Below are 19,692 nucleotides of genomic sequence, written 5' to 3' on the forward strand. Positions count from 1 at the left end.
TCCTCGTTCTCAACTTGTTGGCTTTTGTCCTTCGATTACGAGGAAAATTTTAAGATCTTGGCTTATGTGCTATAGAATAGAGCTGGTGCAAGAATTAAAGCGAAAAAAACATCGTTTAGGTCGCATTTTTGTTGATTGGGCTAATTTGCAACTGGCCAAAGAAAAGCATTTCCACCGATAAATTGTGTCACAATTACATCTATTAAAATAGACTGTTTGGTGCGTTTTACACGCTGGTGGCATTATAGTTCCTTATTTCTTTCAAAATGGGGAAAAGTGGCGGTTATAGGGATTGGTGAGCGTTATCGAGGCATGCTGACTGATTTTCGTTTCCATAATTAATCAGCTAGACATCGACGACATTTGGTTTTAATGAGATGGCTCAACTGGACATAATGCGCCCTTAACCTTCAATTGCAAAATATTATAGATTTGATTACAACTTTATCTCCCCGTTGCGTTGGCGCGACTTAATGACGCTTTCAGATAACTTTTTATGGGGCTTTGTTTAGTCGTTGGTTCATGCCGAGTGCCGACAAATCAGCAACCCTTGAAGCATTGGAAGCTTATATTCGAGCCACCATTGATGCCATAAGGCCAAAAAAAAAGTGAAAAATTGGACTGATCGAATGGACTATGTAAAGCTGGTTTTAGAGTCACTCTGACCGTCAGCACTGAAGCCTACGCGCGTAGCTCTCAGCTCGTAGCAACTAGCAACTCGTTTCAGAATCACGCTGAACGTCGTGAGGTACAGTCATGCCCAATCACACGACCAGTATCAATATCGCGATTTATTGTTGCGTTGACTGTTTCTGTCAGCGCGTGCGTTTTACGGAACATAGTAACGATAACTGAGCTCGGGAGCGCGTCGGCGCCGACGCGTTGCGCATACGCGCTCGATGCCTCAGCGCTGACGGTGATTAGCGCTGAGCCGTCGGCGTTATTCTAAAACGCTTCATAAGTAATCATACATATTGGCCTGTCAGCGCCGACGGTCAGCGTGACTCTAAAACCAGCCTAACTCGTAGCCGCGGCACATATATGCCTTGAATCTAATTGAAAAAATGATTGCCATTGAATTATCAACCAGATTAAAAAGTTAAAAAATTAATTACAACAATATTTCTGCCTTTTATTAATATTTGAAGTTCTCAAGCTTTTAAAAAACCCATTAGAATCCAATATATGTAAATTTCGGGAAAATCATATTTCAAATCGGATAAGAATTGTTGAAGTTGAGGTAGTTATAACGATATGCGGACACAGAGCAAAAGACAGGAATGAAAAATTGTGCAGGATAAACTGAAATGCATTCTGATAATAGAAATTTTGAAATTGCGGACAATTTTTTTCATCCTTTAAGAGATCAATGTTCGCACAACCTTATAGAGTTTCTAACGTCAACAAGCACTAAAATATAGATAAGAGCATAAAATGATTTGAAAGACCACCTTTAATTTTTGCTGAAGAACAACCTAATTCAATCTTTCCGATCGATATAGAATTACATGTAGAATCAAGTCATTTACACTGAATATTTAAATCTCACCTCCACATGTGGAGTTAATTGAATGTGAAAATTTCATGTTTATTTGTTTTCGAAATAGTTTGTAAAGGTAATTCTCCACTGAAATCGAAAGTCATAAGTTGGATGGGATTCTTGATTTTCCACCTCCTGAATCCCTTGAGATCCATCAGTCAACTTACCCTTACAATAAATTTTACAGCTTCCTACGAACATACACTGTATTTCCCACTTGGAATTTGCTCATAATTCCTCCCAATGTGCTTCAGGCTTAGTGGGTTCTTATAATGTCTTGTTATGTTATTAGTGTCATAATAAATGGGACTGAAATTCTCGAGAGCATATAAATATATCTATTATAAAGGGTTAAATGAAATCAACTTGAAAATTTTGAAAAGACGTTTAAAAGAAAATTCCATTCATAAATTCAGTGAAATGATAGTTTATTTTCAGTGAAGTCGTGATAAACTTGAATTTTTGCAAATTTTAAATGAACAACAGTGGTAGGCTCGGTGGTAAGTATATTATTATGTATCAAGTGCGAAAAAACGAACATTTGTGTGGACATCATTTTTTAAACCTTGAAAAATCTGAAATGAAAATTCTTATCTATATAATCACAGAAACCAAGCCTCATATTCTTATATAGAGATTTCGGTCTATCGCACATAAGCAGGGCCATCGCTAGAGGGAGGCAGGGGAGGTGGTCGCCTAGGGTGGCAAAATACAAGAGGGCGGCATTTCAAGCTTGATCAACAAAAATCACTTGTGTAGAAATTAAAAGTACCGAATGAGATTTATCCGATATTAATTTTCAGCATTCTGCAGAGTTAGCTTTTGTTAGGGCGGCAAATTGGGTTTCCGTCTAGGGTGGCAGTTTGGTTAGTGACGGCCTTGCTCGTAAGAATTGAATATTATTATGGTAAACATGTCTATTAGGTAGAAGTTCGAGGTTATGAGGCTTTGAGGCATATCGAATTATCAGTTTTTTTCTTTCTGTGTTCGAAAAAGAAAACTATCAGAATTGTACGAGCAGTGTGGCCAACCTAAACAAATCGGCCAAAACGATTGTACAATCGACATAAAAATATCTTTATAATACCAGCTCCGATTCAACTGTTGGTTGAATCACAATTACCACTTTGGAGACTTTCGGTTCAACTGTACTTTTATAATACCGGCCTTTAGCAATGCTGAATAATAGTCCAAATTGAAATCCTCATGCCAAGGAACTCAAAGTTGCCAATTTTTAAATTGAAATTGTAACAACATGAACAATTATTGTTGGGAAGAATCATCATATTTTGAGGTCTTGAATTTTTAAATCAGAGATTGAACATTCATAATGAATCACCTTCATCACCTCTGAATCCTCTGATTCTCTATTGACTGTTTCTTTCATGATGATAAATAAATAAAAAAACAACTAATATTAATATAATTTTCTTATTATATTTTATTCTCATTCGTCATAGATATTATTTCTTCTGGGAAGTGTAACAAATCCTTCCACGAATTCATATATTAATATGTTGCAATATTCATTAGCAAAATATTGTTATTTCAAATTATGGGCTTCATGTGATATGTAAGCTTCGGTATTGATGAATATTCGTGCAGACGTAGGATTTGTTTACCTACTCCTCTTTCTGATCCTCAGTTCCGAAAACATTGTATTCTATGCCTTCTTGAAATGGATTCTAATTAGCGATCATCACATTTTCACTTCGTTCCCCCTGAAATGAGTTTCGAGCACAAAGTTAATTAATGCAATTAAGAGATCTGCCAGTCCGCTCGATTTGAATGGACGCTGGATGCAATATTTTTCGACGGCTTCATTAATTAGAGGATCAAAAACGCTTCCGAACAACCGGAAAAATTCGAATATGTAAAATTCAGAACACTTTCGTGGGTGTGATGATTAAGGTTATTACTGTATTCATCGATGAAAACTTTATCAGGCTGAAAATTCGACGTATCGCGTACAGTGTCCAAAAAAGTAGGAGGTGGAGATGAGTTTTCTGTAATTAAATGTCCAACTGAATAGTCCAAATACTCTTTCTGTGAAGTTGGAATCAATATAAAAATCAAAATTAGGGAAACACAAAATCTTAACGAAGTTTGTAATTCATTTTCTCTTGAACTCTTTGGACTATTTTAGCAATTTTTTTAAATATAGATTGATTCCTCGAGAGCATAGCTCATCGAATGCTGTACTCAGTTGCTGTTTTCTGTTTTATACAGGGGTGAACAAAAAATGAAAAGTAATGTTTCATTCAGAGTACAAATTCAGAATTACAAAATTGTAAGACGAAAATAGAATATTTTATAGCACGGAATGTTGACAAACGCATCGGAGCGGAACAACCTTCGTGTTTGTGAATCAATAATGAAATATGAAAAGGCGGCCAGCAAACTGGTCCGAATTTCCGCCCCTCAAATAGAGGCACCTGAAACGTTCGCTTCAATGCGACTTCGCTGCGGCGAGGACAATTTTTTGAATAATATCATGTTTTCTGACGAGGCCACTATTTGTCACAATGGGACAGAAAATCGTCACAATTGAATTACTGGTCAAGAGAAAATCCTTACTGGACTCGAAGTATGTCAACCTCGCGGGAAATTGAATGTTTACATTGCAATAATCGGTCGGCGAATAAATTTTTTTTAAGGAAATCCGCAGAACGTGATTGGCTTGCTGTCTGCTGTGACAGCGATGTTTCGAAATAATGACGAAGCAGATTAATCATGAGGATATTGTGAATCAACTAGATGGGTTTCTTCCTCATTTTGGAATAATAATCGTTCGTCTAGAACTTATTAAGTGGCTACTGCGTTCCTCAGACTTCACCTCCCTAGACTTTTTTTATGAATTCATTTGAAATCAAAGGAGTATTATCATAAGGCCAAATAATTTAGCATGGTTAAGGCAAAGAATTCGCGATGAAGTGGAGCAGATCACTTATGGAGTGCTTGAGTGAAGTGTGCAAAGGGTTTACACTTGTATCGGTCAAGGCTGAATTATTAACGGAGCACAATTCGAAATTTTGCGCTAGATTATCTTATCCGTTTTTTTTCGGTTGAATGAAGTTTTTTTTTCATTGAAGTACCATTTTCAACTTCCAAAGTAAATGTGTGATTTAAAAAAAAAAAAAATTATGGTAGGAGAAACTGGGGAGGGTTGATACAAGGGGAGGTTTGATTCATGGTCAAATTTCGCGCCTCGGTTCTTCAAAGAAGACGTAATCGCGTGCAGTGCCTCTATAAGTATGAAAATAGTGTAAGTACAAATCTAGCAATGATCGTGTCACGAACAAGAGTTTGAAAGCTCAAATTGTATTTTTTACATATTTGATGTAAAAGTTCGTATAACATATGTGAGGCTTTATCTCTTTATCAACAAAAACTAACGAAATCCATTACTTTATTCTTGATGCGCCTTTTATTGAGAACACATACGCCAGTAGTACAGATCTTCAATCGAATATCATAATATGTTCACGACATATATTTTCTAAATTTAACTTCTAGGGAGGTTTGATACAGTCTGTGTCGGGATGGATGATACACGTATTAAACCTCTATATATTTTGCAGCAGCAAAAGTTACGAACAGACATTTCGAACATTGCAGGCAACGAATCCATGGTTTTCGAGGACGAGACGCCGAAAATAAGGAATTGCAGTAGATGCAAGCTGGATCGTCATCTTTATCAGAGAATGGAGTGGCATTCAGCCTGTGAAGTGTTAGTAGTTAAATAAAAATGTTGACTTGCGAATTATGTAGGAATTAGGTAGTGTTATTAAAATAAAATATTGATTTCTCATTGAAGCTTGTACCTCATTTCTTATTGTATCAAACCTATCTTTTAGTGTTTTAAGCCTCCCATGTAGGGAAGTTTGAGATACTTTGCACCAACAATTTCAAGAACTCATAATCAAGGTTGAAATTTTCAGTAATTGAATATTGCTAAATGTCTAAGCGAAGTCCTTAAATTTCACTCTGACATAAACGGATTGGTAAATGTTAAACACAAATTTTTTATCAACAATTTTGTGAAAAAATGTATCCCCCTCCCCACTCTAATTTTCTTCAGAATATCATCCAGTTAGTCTAATAAATAGCAACGAAATAGAGAAGAAATTTTGGAGTTACTTAAAAAAAATAACAACTCTATAAAAATTAATGATGTCATAAGCAAAATTTTTCATGCCATAAGATGGTTAATTAACAATTAAAATTGTTCTGTTCGAGTATTTCATATGAAAACATTCTATAGCGGAGTTATGTATTTTGTTCTTTACATTATCCACATTCCAAAATGCATATCTATTTGTTGTAAACTCAGTGACCCTTATTCGCATTTCAAAGGCTCGCATTTGCCAGTAGAACAATATGTACAATGCATACGAACTGTTCGGACGCCGATGATTAAGGGTGTCAAGGAATACCTGTTGATCAGTATCCAGTAATTAGAGTCCTCGCATGATGTGACGCTCCCAGTATCAAAGACTACATACAATATAACTCCTATCGTCGTCCGCGGTGTGCCACTCAAGTCAGATGCATCAAATTTCTCTCATGCCACAGATACCTTGGAAACTGATTGCTGGACCCGATACACAGCCCCTTCAATTTAACGTATGCCACAACATGAAGGTGACCATTAAGCTACTCCTGTGTCCTGTGCGATGCAATACGACCCGTGGCTCTTGTTTAATAACTCTAATTGACTGTGTATGTACGTACGTTCACATGTGCGAGATATATTGCTAACCAGCGGTTATAAATCATGTTGATTTACGGCGGAATAGCCCCTAAATATAGTGCATGTTGGGAGTTTTGCGGCGTTTTCTGATTCGAAAGGTGATTTCGTCGTTTATGTTACTCCGCCTCTCCAGACCGTTAATGGGTCGGATGAGCGGATCGCTCTATTATTTCGAACATGAAATTGAGATCTCCTCGTTTATTCGATTGTGAGCGAAGGTTTTTTTTTCAGTTAGGTACTCAACGGAGAGATAGCAGGCTGAATTTACGTTGGGATTTTTCCATTGTTGGTGCGGTTATTCAATCTCTAATGAACGTAAAACTCCCAACTCCACACAATAGTCTTTATATTGTGGAGTTTAGATTAGCTTTAAAAATAACCTTAGGAAGAAACTGGGCGATATTGAAAATTGTTTTTTTATGATGGAGGTCTTTATTTATCTCTTTATCGCTTCTTTCTGTGTTAGTATTCAATGAGTATGGGTCAATCCTAACTCATTTCAGATGATACAGAGTAACAAACAATAGTATATTCTAAAACAAGTTGCAGAATGGGCTTTTATTCCAACACGAATGCGAAATTCGAAAACGAGCGACGAAGGAGCGAGTTTTGGAAGGCATGAGTGTTGGGAATTGCCTTCTGCAACGAGTATTAGACGATATTTTCTCTATTTCAGTCAAGTTTTGTGGAATATTGTCGAAATTCAATGAAAAATTCAGATTATACATCCTAGTGACATTTGTATTGTATCTTGGCAGTTGGTGTGACTTACAAAAGTCAACAGATTACGGAATTCCATTTTGAATCGTACATTTCGAATTTTGAAATAATTTATAATTAAGCATTAAACTTGTCAATTGTGTTTGACGAAATTGATTCAACACCAACATAATCAAGAGAAATTGCGAATAATGTTGCAAATCATTTCACTAAATCCAGATTATATTATATTGACAATTTGACGTGTGTTGAATTTTGATAGGATTGGAAGTCAGTATAGACAACCACGAACCGAAAAATATAAATGAAAACGATGAGGTAATGAGTTCATTACCGCACTGTTTTTAGAACCGTAATGAACTCATTACGATACTGAAATAGAGAAAGACATTTTACATGATGCTTCGGAATAAGAACAAATTTTTTTTGTTCTACGTTCGTTATTAATGATAAACTCAGAGTTATTCTTATTCCATAATATATATTATCTTATTATATTGACAGAATTAGCCAAGATTTTGTTTGGATGAAGAGGAAGCCATTCAATATAAATATGTCAGCCCATTCTGCAAATAAATCCACAAACCAATCACTACTCATCCTATTTGGGGAGACAGAGTTTTTTCTGATGTTTTTATATGTGCTCTTGTATCATAATTCGAAATTAAGATGCATAGAATCCCTGGTGTATGTATTGATGCGATTTTGTTTCAGACTTTTTGAGATATGCCACCTGTTGCTTTGGTGTTCTGCTAACCAGAGTTCTGGTGGCGCCCTTCAGAATCGTTCGAATTCCCGCTATCTGTTTGGCGCCGTACAAAAATAAAATAATGATTTGAGACACTGCAAACTTTCACAAAATATTACAATTCAGTTCATATCGAATTTTCAATGAAATGAATGGAAAAATTATGCCAGACGGCTATTGGCCTATTCAGAGTATACAAGATTGTCACCAGCATACAATATAAAATATTATTATTCTATACTTGAAGAAGAGTCGAGAAACACGAGAAATGTCAAATATAAACACTGAAGAGAAGACCAAATCATTAGTGATTAGAAAGGAGCCATTAAGATGCAAGCTAGTGCTGAACGACAAACCCATAGAGAAGGTTATGGTGTACAATTACCTAGGAGTGGAGATATCTTCAAACCAGGACAGAACAAGAGAAGTGAGAAGCCAGGTGAACAAGGCAATCAGGATCTCTGGATGCTAAGCGGATTTAATATGGAATAACAAGCATATGAGTATGACATCAAAGGTGAGAATCTACAAATCCTGTATTAGACCAATCATGACATACCCAATAGAGACGAGAGCTGACAACAGTAGAACGAAATCAAAAGAACTGCGGAAATGAAAATGCTAAAATAATATCATGATACACGCTGAGAGATCGTATACGTAACTCAAAGATACGCAAAGAGCGGGGAGTAAGCGACATCGTGAGATTGAGACGAATGCGAAGAAGAGCATGGAACGAGCACGTGGAAAGAATCTCCTATGATTGGGTGGCGAGAATCGCGAGAGATGGCATCCCGGAAACCAAGAGGCCAGAGAGTCGTGGATATCAACATCCAATGAAATTAACGACTTGGTTGGAAACACCAGGCTGAAAGCCTATAACGAGAGGAAGAAGAAGAAGATAAACGCTGAATGCGCCATCTGAAACACGAGCGATCTCACAAAATCAAATAGGTTTAAATCTGAAAAATCTCCCTTTTTGTTTGAAAGTTTTACAGGCATATATAGACACACCAGGTTTTCTATGCATCTTAGTTGAAAGTATGATGCCCCGTTTGCATTTCCTCTGCTAACACTCACATCTTCACATGATTTGTTGTTCGAAGTTGATAATTTTTTGTCTGATCTATCTGAAAAGAATATACATATCTATATTCCAATAATAGGTTTGTGGCTTGATTTGTCCGGTTCTCAAGCCACGAACCTATTATTCCAATCCACATTCATAATGATATTGAGAAATAGATTCGAATGAACCATTAACGATACCCATCTTGGATTTCATTAATTCATGAATTTTCGTAATTGAGTTACGAGTTGTGATTTGTAAACCTTTCAATTTCTCAAATTCAAAGAGTTATCTGATGAGTCATGTAACTAATGAACGGACGTTATTATAATCTTCCAAGATAATTAATTATACCTCATGGGACAAAAACAGATAATTATTTGTTTATTGTAGCGCTTCTTCATAAAAAAACATCTTAAATTCCTAAGTGAACATGAATCAAAACTTGGTATCATTCATCTTCATGGCCGACAATTAGTGTCCTGAAGCCCTTTCTTATTTTTAGCTTTCCTAATAAATGATGCTCGGGGTGCTATTTATCTCGAAGATTCATTAATGTTATCCTCGTGGAGTTTCATAGATTAGCATATCCAATGTAAATTTATGGCGACTAAACTCGAAAACGATAGACCAATGAGCATTCGCGGTATATCGGGGACAATATTCAAAAAGTAAGCCCTTAGTTGTGAAATAACGATACGGAGATATTCATAGGAGCATATTTGAATCAAATGTTTGACATCTAACACAAATGGGATAGAGTAAAGAACATCACAATTAAAAATGAAATATAGAATAACCATATTTTCTGTCAAACTTAGAATTCTGAAAACCATTGTATTCTTTAATTTGATCAGTGAAATGTATTCAAACCGGCTTTTTTGTTTTTTTTTTCAATATTTTCTCTTTGTCAATATCATTTTTTCGTAAATATTAATTGAAATGTTATTGACATGGATAACGCTTTATTTTTTGCATTACGTAGAGTTGATGCGGCAAATTGAAGCTTTGCCTTAAAGGCAGTTGGGCCCAGCCCTGTTCGAATTCCATGATGAAGATACATAGCATAAACATAAAGAATACATTTAATGAAATAAATTCATGATATCTTTCGAATATCATTGATTGTGTAGGTCCTTAGTAGCTATCAATTATATCTCCTTCTAACGATTCAGTATGCAATGAGCTATAAGAAATATTTTTGGTGCAGTTTAGGAGCGTCTAAATACTACTGGTCTACCATTGTAATCTTTTTGAAGCATGCGTGTTGTGAAAAATTTGGTTAATTTTATTATCTGGCATTATTACAAACATGATCGAATTCATATCATGATTCGCAAAATCCTTGTTCATTTATGAATTCTTTTGATATTATTATTTCATGAATATGTTTCAAGAATATAATATAATGTTTGACCCTATGAAGAGGGGTATGAAAATGAGCATGGATCCGGGGGTTTGGCTATGATGGTTCGATGAAAATTCAAGTGGGTAGGGAAGTCTATTTGATAAAAATGAGGAAGATGAAATGAAGTTTACGAAAATAAAAACTAAGTAGAAAAAATCCTGATTTGATCTCTGAACAAGAAGGAGATGAAAGTCAATGTTTTTTTTCACAAAATGATGCTAATCATGATGAAATATGGTTTCATATGGTATCATATAGAAATATGGTTTCAATATTTTAATAATAATTAAAATTGTCAAATTGTATTCTTGTTCGTTTCGCGATATTTTGTTCTACCTCATTTATATTGTTTTTGTTAAACGGCTTCATTTTCTGTATCCTTATTGATTTTATCCGTTGTTTACCAATTACTACTAAATCATAGTTGTGCACCTCCTACCCCTGAAAAATTTCCTAGCATGCACTTATTATTTTTATATGCAATTTTGTATTTTTTTTCTCTTGTCCGGAAAACCATACATTTTTATTTATGGGAAGGAAAAACACCTTGATATGATAATTGAAAGCATAAATTGTTCCGATCCAATCGATGTTCAACTATTTCAAAAAACTGAAATAAACCGGATCTGATTCGATTTTTGTATATTTGAAACTGTCTCTTTAGATCTGTGAATTTCTATTATATCTTGTCGAGTTGCTCTGGGATCAATCAAACAATGGCCATCTTTTATGAGGAGTGAGGCAACAAATATTGCTGGCAGGCATGATGAGGGACGATCGCAGGTCATATTGCTTCCCGCAGGCCCTACGATGGACAATCCTGGTCCGTATCCACTGAACACAAACGCGAGTATTCTGCGACATATCGATGTGGGATTACTATTTGTTTTATAAACTTTTGAACATGCATTTCCGTTTGTCCATTTTATTGGAAATTTCTACCGCATTTCACTGTATTCGTAATGAATGTTTTTTTGATCAGTAGAAATTTTATACAATTTTCGACACGAAATTTGAAACCTCCTGTGAAGATATTTTTAAAACAAAAAGGAGGTTTTTCTTTGTGGACATAAGGACAAACACTGAAGAACTCTCAAAATATATTTAGCCACGTTTCGCAGATTTTCATCCGCTTCATCAGGCCTAAAAAACACCAAAGATAACAAAAACATACAAAACAAAAACGGTAAAATTTACCTCTATAAATTTAAATTCTTTCAACAGATTTAGAACATAATTAAAAGCTAACATCAGTCGTCAATTACAAAATTCTACAATATTTACGCACATCAAAATATTTCAATCAAGCAACATCAAAACGGAAATATTCTAGAATCAGCCACAGAGAAATACTAACCTACAAAAGGAACTGTCAACGACTCACCACAGACACTAGGCTAAAACCTTATCCAACATAATTATTCAAATTTTTATATTTAGTCAGTATAGAATTGTATAATTCAATTAGGTGTTCGGTGTCAGATCTAAGATTAACAGAATTGTTAATGTTTTTATGTATCATTTCTAAGATGTTTCTTTTCTTGAAATGTTTCTCGTTATCTAAGATTTTAACGTTTGAAAAATCAAATTTATGTTCATCTTTGAAATAATGGGATAACAAAGCAGTTTTCTCACTATTTTATCATTCAATTTTTTTTTTGATTTCATAATTGACGACTGAGGTTATCTTTTAATTATGTTCAAAATCTATTGAAAGAACTTAAATTTATAGAGGTAAATTTTACCGTTTTTGTATCGTATGTTTTTGTCATCTTTGATGTTTTTCAGGCCTGATGAAGCGGATGAAAATCTAATGAAAATATATTTTAAGAGTTCTTCAGTGTTTCTCCTTATTCTCACAAAGAAAAACCCTCTTTTTGGTTCAACCATGGAGAACACAATAACTAATTTACTTTAGATATTTCTTAAATTCGAAATCAAAAAATATGTGCAGTGTAGTGAGTTTTCTTCTATCAAATGAAATGTATATTAGTGTAGCTTCTACAGTAGCAGGCCTTAAAAAGCTGTCAGTCCTCAACAGCCTATAATTGTAATTATCGAACGACCTTCAGCATACTTTGCGGCTCTTTCATGTGTGCCTATTGATTCATTATCAAAATATTTTGTGTACTTGAAATATTTAATTTTCAAGAATAAAGTTCTTGGTGGAATACAAAAATGTTTATAAATCAACATTTACCCTGGCATCCATCATTTGAATATTTTCACGAGTTTAATTTCGCCCAAATATAGTATAAATAAGGAAGTGTTCAGCAGTCCCTGGGAGAATTGGAGCCACGACTCATCTTCACAAAAGTGGAAAATGAGGACATTTGCATCATACAAACGAATAATAAGAATGCATGAGTGCTCAAAGACCCTTGTATATCATCCATGCATGTGCATTTTTCCGCTATAAATTAATTTTATTCATGTTCTCAACCGAGCACATCCATTGTGTACATATCGTTCATTTAGTTCAGAATAATTAAAAGTTTCGCATGGGGTAGAGCGGCATCGTTCAACTTCAGAAAGAATTTGTGTCAACATCATTTATGTATAAAATATATCTCTTTTGAAAATCTGTTGCATCAATCTGCCTGAACGGACTCAAGTTCAATTCAATTTATTCCACAAGTTGTTCAATATATAAAATTATCAATTTTTATATGTGATAAAATCAGAGGAAAAATCTTCTTTTAGATATAAACTTTAACAAATTGAACAGCAGCTGAATAATTTTGAATTATATTTAATGACTATAGAATCTCAGGCGGTTACTGAATATTCAGATGTTTTTTTTGCTATTTTGTTTCTATGTTTATATTCTACTCTATGCTTTTAGTTTTATAAGATTCTGATGATGCTATCAACACTAAATTTCTGTATGGAAATTGAAATGACTATCAATTTCATTATATTCGCGCAAAATATCAATTAGATCGGATCTATAATTACCAATATATTGGGTATTTCTTTCTCAATATTCTTTTGAATTTTCTATGGTTCTGATGATATGATCAGCTGGAAATATTGAACATAACTAGAAATTATCATCAAATATATCTCTAAATCCCATCTCTATCGGTTCCGTACTCACAAAAATATTGAATTTTTCGAATTTTCATCTTGAATTTTGCTATGGTTCTGTTCACGCTATCAACATAAAAGTCTGCACGATAATTGCAATTGTTATTCTGGATATACTTGAGAAATATCTTTCTGATCGGATTGTAGTAAGGGAGATTTCTTTTGCATATACCTCTCGAATTTTCCATGGTTGAGATGTAGCAAAAAGGTTGAAATTTTTATTTCATATCAAAACTCAAACTCTTCAACTTGTTCTGTTCTGCTCACGCGATTGACATGGAATTCTGAAGCTTGATCTCAATCAAATTTCCAGTTTGGAAATCAACAGGAAATCAATGAACTCTAGAGGAAAGTCGCCTAATTTTGGATAGTTGCCTAATTTTGGATACTGCATTATCTCAATATCCGTTCACAGTTTCCTTTGATTGAATACACAGAACGAAGCACCCCTAACATAAAATGATCCCGTGTGAAGCACATACTACTACTATTCAATACTAGGTGGCACAATAATATTATGTGTTTATTTGTAACAACGAGTTTTTTGTTTCACCTCGTATAAACAGTATAAAAAGGTAAGTACTTAGCGTAGGATAGGGTAAGTTTACGAGGATGTATAAGAATAGTGGTAGAATAAGCCTGTGTATTTGAAATAAGAATATCTCTTATGGACATTTTGATTTTAATCACCTAACCTAGAGTCTAGTGGTTGCCTAATTTTGGATAGGAGAGGCTTCCTAAAATTGGATATCCAAAATTAGGATTTTCTTATAGAAAGACAGTAGAGAAGAATCCCTTAAAAAAAAGGAAAGTCGCCAAAACTAGAATCTTTTGGAAAAACTAAAAACAAGACGATTGTTAAAACTAAGAAGATAAAGAAGAGTCAAAAGGTTGAAGAAGAAAGTGACTCCTCACAAAATCTTGTTTTTGACGATGACTCAGAGTGTATTTTCTGCACTGGAAACTTTTCAGCAGACCAACATGGAAAAGGCTGGATACATTGTTCAGTTTGTTTCCGATGGGCACACGAAAACTGTGCTGGTAGTGAGAAAACGAACGCTTGTGTGTGTGATTTTTGCTCGGAAAAATAGGTTCCCAATTTTGGATAGGGTATCCAATTTTGGGAACCCTTTTTTTTATTTGAAAAAGTGCAATATTTTACTTTGGTCCATTTATTATGTTCTTTTGAGTTAATATAAATATTTTTGTGAGCGTATACTGTTTTTATTGAGTTGATAACATATATTAGGCACAAAAAAAATTATGAAATATCTTTTTTCACACAAAAGAAGTTGAATAAAAAAAGCTATCCAAAATTAGGCGACCTTCCCTTACTGCTTCATTCGAGTTCGCAACTATATCCTTAGAAGTTTAATGTTAATATGTCTATGTTGATAGCAAACTTATAAAAGATAAAAATTTCAACAAGAACTGGACGTAGGGGTCGACAAGACAAGAATTCTTGTTTTGAGAAAAAGTCAAGAAATTTCAGAAAATGTGTTCTTGATATATTATATCTGTGACACCTTAAATGGTGATTCTCCTGCGAACTTTTTATTGCGTTGTGTGATAACAGAGCTATCTGGTGGTTCCCCAATATTTATTTAAAAATTCTGAGGATATACTTGATTGGTGGAGATGATACGAAAATGTCTACTCGTCATTATCTGAAATGCTGGACGATTTTTCCGAAAACTCAGTAATATATGACATCTCGGACGTCTGTAACTGCCTATTTTCCTGAGCATCTTCGACAATAACAAAGTCAAGAATTCGACTTGACGTTGACTCCATGAAAAATCTTATGTGACTTTCAAGAATGTGTTGAATTCGATATATTTCTTTTTAATTCTAGTTTGCAATTTAAGTTTCAACAGGATTATCATTTATTATTTTGAATTCACGTTTTTGTGAATCGATATTGCAAAAAATATGTTCAATAAATAGAATTATGTAGGAATATGTTGTTTTTTTCATAAATGAAAAGGTTTTATCGTTTTCATTGTTTGTCAAGACATTTGAAAATTTCTTGTTTTCTCTTGACAAGAACTCTTGTCATTGACATTAATACGTTGTTTTGTCTTGAACTCGAAAATAACTATAATACTTGTTTTGATCTTGTCTTGAAATCAAGAAAAGATGGAGACAAGATTTTCAAGAATATGGCGACCCCTAACTGTATAAATTTTAGCATTCAAACTGGCTCAAAATATCCACTTTAAAAGCATTGGAAAAATTGAGCATATGAAATTTTCTTTATTTAGCTGAGATGACATGAGTCCTTGAATGACAGAAGGTTTCACCAAACTGAATCTTAACCTAAACGTTCCATTTATTTTTCTCTTCAAAAATAGCAAATTAACAACGTTCAGAAAAAATCCCAGTACGTTATTTCTAAGACGAATTCCAGAAATACATTAAATCTCTCATTGTTTGCGTAATAAATTCCTGCAGTCGACTGTGAGCAAGAAATGTCGACGAAAAATATAATAAGAAATATATTTCCTCCTAATGTTTCAACAGCTCGAGAAACGTTTCCTCCCCCTGAGGGTGCGAATGTGGAGAATAGCTCCAAGATATCGCGTTACACCGCCCATTTTGCCCAAACGAAGTCAAGTGCAAAAAGCTAGCGGGAGATATGAAATTATACGTACCTCATCCTAGTTATGAACACGGGCCCCAGCTCCAGTGGCGTCCATAGGCCTAGATCGGCGTGCGTTACGTCCCTCCAACCTTCGTACTTGATCGTGGCGCAGGTTGGCCTTGGCACATCTGAAACAAGACAACCGCGTTTTAATACATATTCATGCTCTTTAAATGACCTGACTAATTAAACCCTACATAGTTTCCTCTATTCCCGTTCCTATTCACGGAGGGCGGAAGCATACTGAGAGTAATGTGAGTTTTTCAGAGGATAAATGTGAAAAATGCTAATTTATACACATTCTGCGGATTCACTTAACTCTGCTTCAATTAGTTGTTTATTTTTCATCTAGTGACTCGATATATTTTTAGCTAGCAATGGTTGATGAATGTTCCGATTTTAATATGTTAATGAGAATATTGATGAGCTTTTTTTCTATACTTGCGATACTTATTAATTCTTCCGATTGAACTGAATTTTCATCGTGAGAAAATAATTGACAAGTGATGTCCATCATAATACAGAATTTTAAATGTTCGACACATACAATGGAGTGGTAGCCAATTTGAACGTGTTACTTATCAATATTCATTCAGAAACTCGATCACTGAATGTTCTCTACCTGTTCATACTGACAGTAATGAGAGTTTCTCAAAGGATAAATGTGGAAATGCAAATTTATACACATTCTGCGGATTCACTTGCTTCAATTAGTTTTTTATTTTTCATCTGGTGACTATATTTTTTCGAGTTTTGAAAGCTAGCAATAGTTGAATGTTCCTATTTTAATATGTTCTTGAAAATATTGATGAGCTTTTTCTCATACTTCTGATTCTTATTGATTTTTCCGATTTAAATGAATATTTATCGCGAGATAATAATCGAGAATTGTTATCTCATACATTATTTTACAGAATGTTGAAGGAAATTATGTACAGATACAACATAGCCAATTTGAACATCATATCTTATGTATTAATATTTATCCAGAAACTCGATAACTCAATGCTCTCTACCTGTGCATATTGAGAGTAATATGAGTATTTCAGAGGATAAATGTGAAAAATGCAATAGTTGAATGAATGTTCCTATTTTAATATGTTCATGAAAATATTGTTTCGTTTTTTTCCGACTCATTAATTTTCACCGTCAGAAAATAATTGAGAAGTGTTCTCCATAATGTTGCAGAATGTTGAAGGAAATTTTGGACTGGTAGCCAATTTAAACATCTTATTCTTATATTTATTCAGATACTCGATCACTTAATACTCTCTACATGTGCATACTGAGAGTAATGCGAGATTTTCAAATAAATGTGAAAAATGCAAATTTATACACAATCTGCGGATTCTCTCGATTATGGTTGAATTAGTTGTTTATTTTTCACCTAGTGACTCGATTTATTTTTTCTAGTTTCGAAAGTTAGCAATAGTTGAATAAGTTTTGAAAACTAGCAATAGTTGAATGAATCTTCTGATTTTAATGTTCATAAAAATATTGTCGAGCTTTTTCCATACTTGTGATTCTTATTTATTTTCTCCAATTGAACTCAATTTTTTATCGGTAAGAAGTGTAAGTAAGTGTAATCGAGACGTGTTCTCTATCGTATTACAGAATGTTGAAAGGAATCTTCTACTATTACTATTTAGAAATAAACAGTAGGCAATTTTAATTTTTTTTTAATTAATATTTATTCAGAAATTCGATTACTTCATGATTTTTATGTAAGCGCACTGAGAGTAATGCGACTTTTTCAAAGGATAAATGTAAATATATAATCATTCTGTGGATAATCTCAACACTGCGTCAATTCGTTTTTTTATATTTCGTCTATTGATTCGAGATATTTTCTGAAAGCTAGCAATAGCTGAAAGGATATTCCGATTTCAATATGTTCATAAAATTGTTGATAAGCTTTTTGCTATACTTGTCATCCTCATTAATTTTGTCCGATTGAACTGAATTTTCATCGGTTCATAATCAAGAAGTGTTCATCATATTTTAGAATGTTGAAAAAAATTTGGGACGTATTCCCTATTATTTTCTAGAAAGGGACGATTATCAAATTGAACATCTTATTGATCAATATTCATTCAGAGACTGAGCTGTTTTTCTACTTGTGATTCTTATTAATTGTCTCTGATTGAAAACTGAATTTTTAACGCTGAGGATATAATTGAGGAATGTCACCTATAATATACTAAAGAATGTTGAAGACAATTTTGGGACACATACACTATTTTCTTTTGGGAAGGAATGGTGGGCAATTTGAACATGATGTTAATTAAAATCCATTAAGAATCTCTATCAATTTTAACAAGATTTCAGACCGAAACGAAAGAAAAACATTCTTTCAGCAATAATAAGAAAATTGTAAAAAATACCCACGATTGGAATGGCTATTTCATCTTTATTCCTAAGAAGTTATTATCAGTTCTAGGGATTAAAAGCATGTCCTTCAATTTGTCAAACTCCGGAGACGGAGCATTTATGCCATCTGAAGCATACCCATGAAAATTGCCAATGGTTAAATTTCAGGCTCTAATAAATTGGTAATGTCTGTTGGTGAGTAATTGCTTCCGAGTGTACTGAGACAAAGGAAAGCTTATAAATGGACAAAAAAAGTAAGTCTGCTATCGATCTAGCTGTATACTGCTTTCAACTTTCACAATTCTTCTCCGATTTCGAAAAGTGGTATGGCTCTCCAATTCAGGTTGTGAATGGTTTCTGGATATGTGTGCGTTGCAGGTAAGCAAACATGAAATTTCCGACCTCTTTTCTCCTACCATTCAAGGACGTGCATTTCGCTAGAACGTATCTGCTGTGATTTGTTAGGTATTTCACTCGATACAAGATTCCTGGATTTGTATTGAAACTTATCTTTTTGCTTCCAGAACTTTTTGTATCATGAAGTGATTGCATATATCTTTGAATTTATTATGAGTGTATGTATTTATCAAGATTGTTTGATTATTTTCTCTAATTTCTGACTAATTCCTTCATTCTGTCACATTGTGTGAAACAAAATCGTGCAAGAATATCGCAGATTCGCACAGATTTCATGGTTATATTTTATTATTATACATGTTGGTAATTGTAACTCTTCTGTCACGAATTAATTTATTACCTGTAAAATTTGAGAGGTACAAAACTGTTCTGCCAACCCAAATAGTCCAGTAGACAAATACAAAAAAGGTGGGTCTGCTGGAAAAATTCCAAACTTAATAAAACTTCTACAGATTGTTCGGGGGTGTTGTGGGATGACTCTGTCCAGTTATCCAACACGAGGACCCTGTGCGAGGGCGGTCGATGAACCTCAACAATTCCGGAGTTTTTTAAGTTTTATCCTCTAAACTAAGTGATTTTCCACCAAAACGTTCATTTTTAATGTTGTAGATCATTTTGCTCTACAATTTTGTATTCACAAACTTTTTCGTTTACCTAATATCAATTGAAATATAGTCGATCAAATTTGTAATCCAGTAGTCGAAGCAAAAAAAGTGGGGTCTGTGGAAAAAATTCCGAATTTGATGAAACTTCTACAGATTGTTCAGGTGTGTTGTGTGATGACTCTGTCGAGTTAGCCAACACGAGGACCCTGTGTTAACTTGAGGAGGGCCGAAGAACCCCAACATTTTTGGACTTTTTTCGGGTTATATACAATCAATATTTTCAATTAATTCTTAGTTATTATTTATTGATTTTACCCATATTTGATTA

General features: G+C 34.1%; 1 protein-coding gene across 1 annotated transcript in view; it reads right to left on the reverse strand.

Moving 5' to 3' along the window:
- Positions 1 to 19,692, reverse strand: part of LOC123673050 — a 184,115-nt gene that overhangs the window by 69,117 nt on the left and 95,306 nt on the right. Inside the window, exon 2 of the mRNA XM_045607461.1 lies at positions 15,983 to 16,100. Coding sequence (XP_045463417.1) covers positions 15,983 to 15,987 — 5 coding nt within the window. The 5' untranslated portion in view covers positions 15,988 to 16,100. The remainder of the gene's footprint in view (positions 1 to 15,982; positions 16,101 to 19,692) is intronic.

Source organism: Harmonia axyridis, chromosome 2, assembly GCF_914767665.1.
Source record: "Harmonia axyridis chromosome 2, icHarAxyr1.1, whole genome shotgun sequence".
In the NCBI taxonomy this organism is placed as follows: Eukaryota; Metazoa; Arthropoda; class Insecta; order Coleoptera; family Coccinellidae; genus Harmonia; species Harmonia axyridis.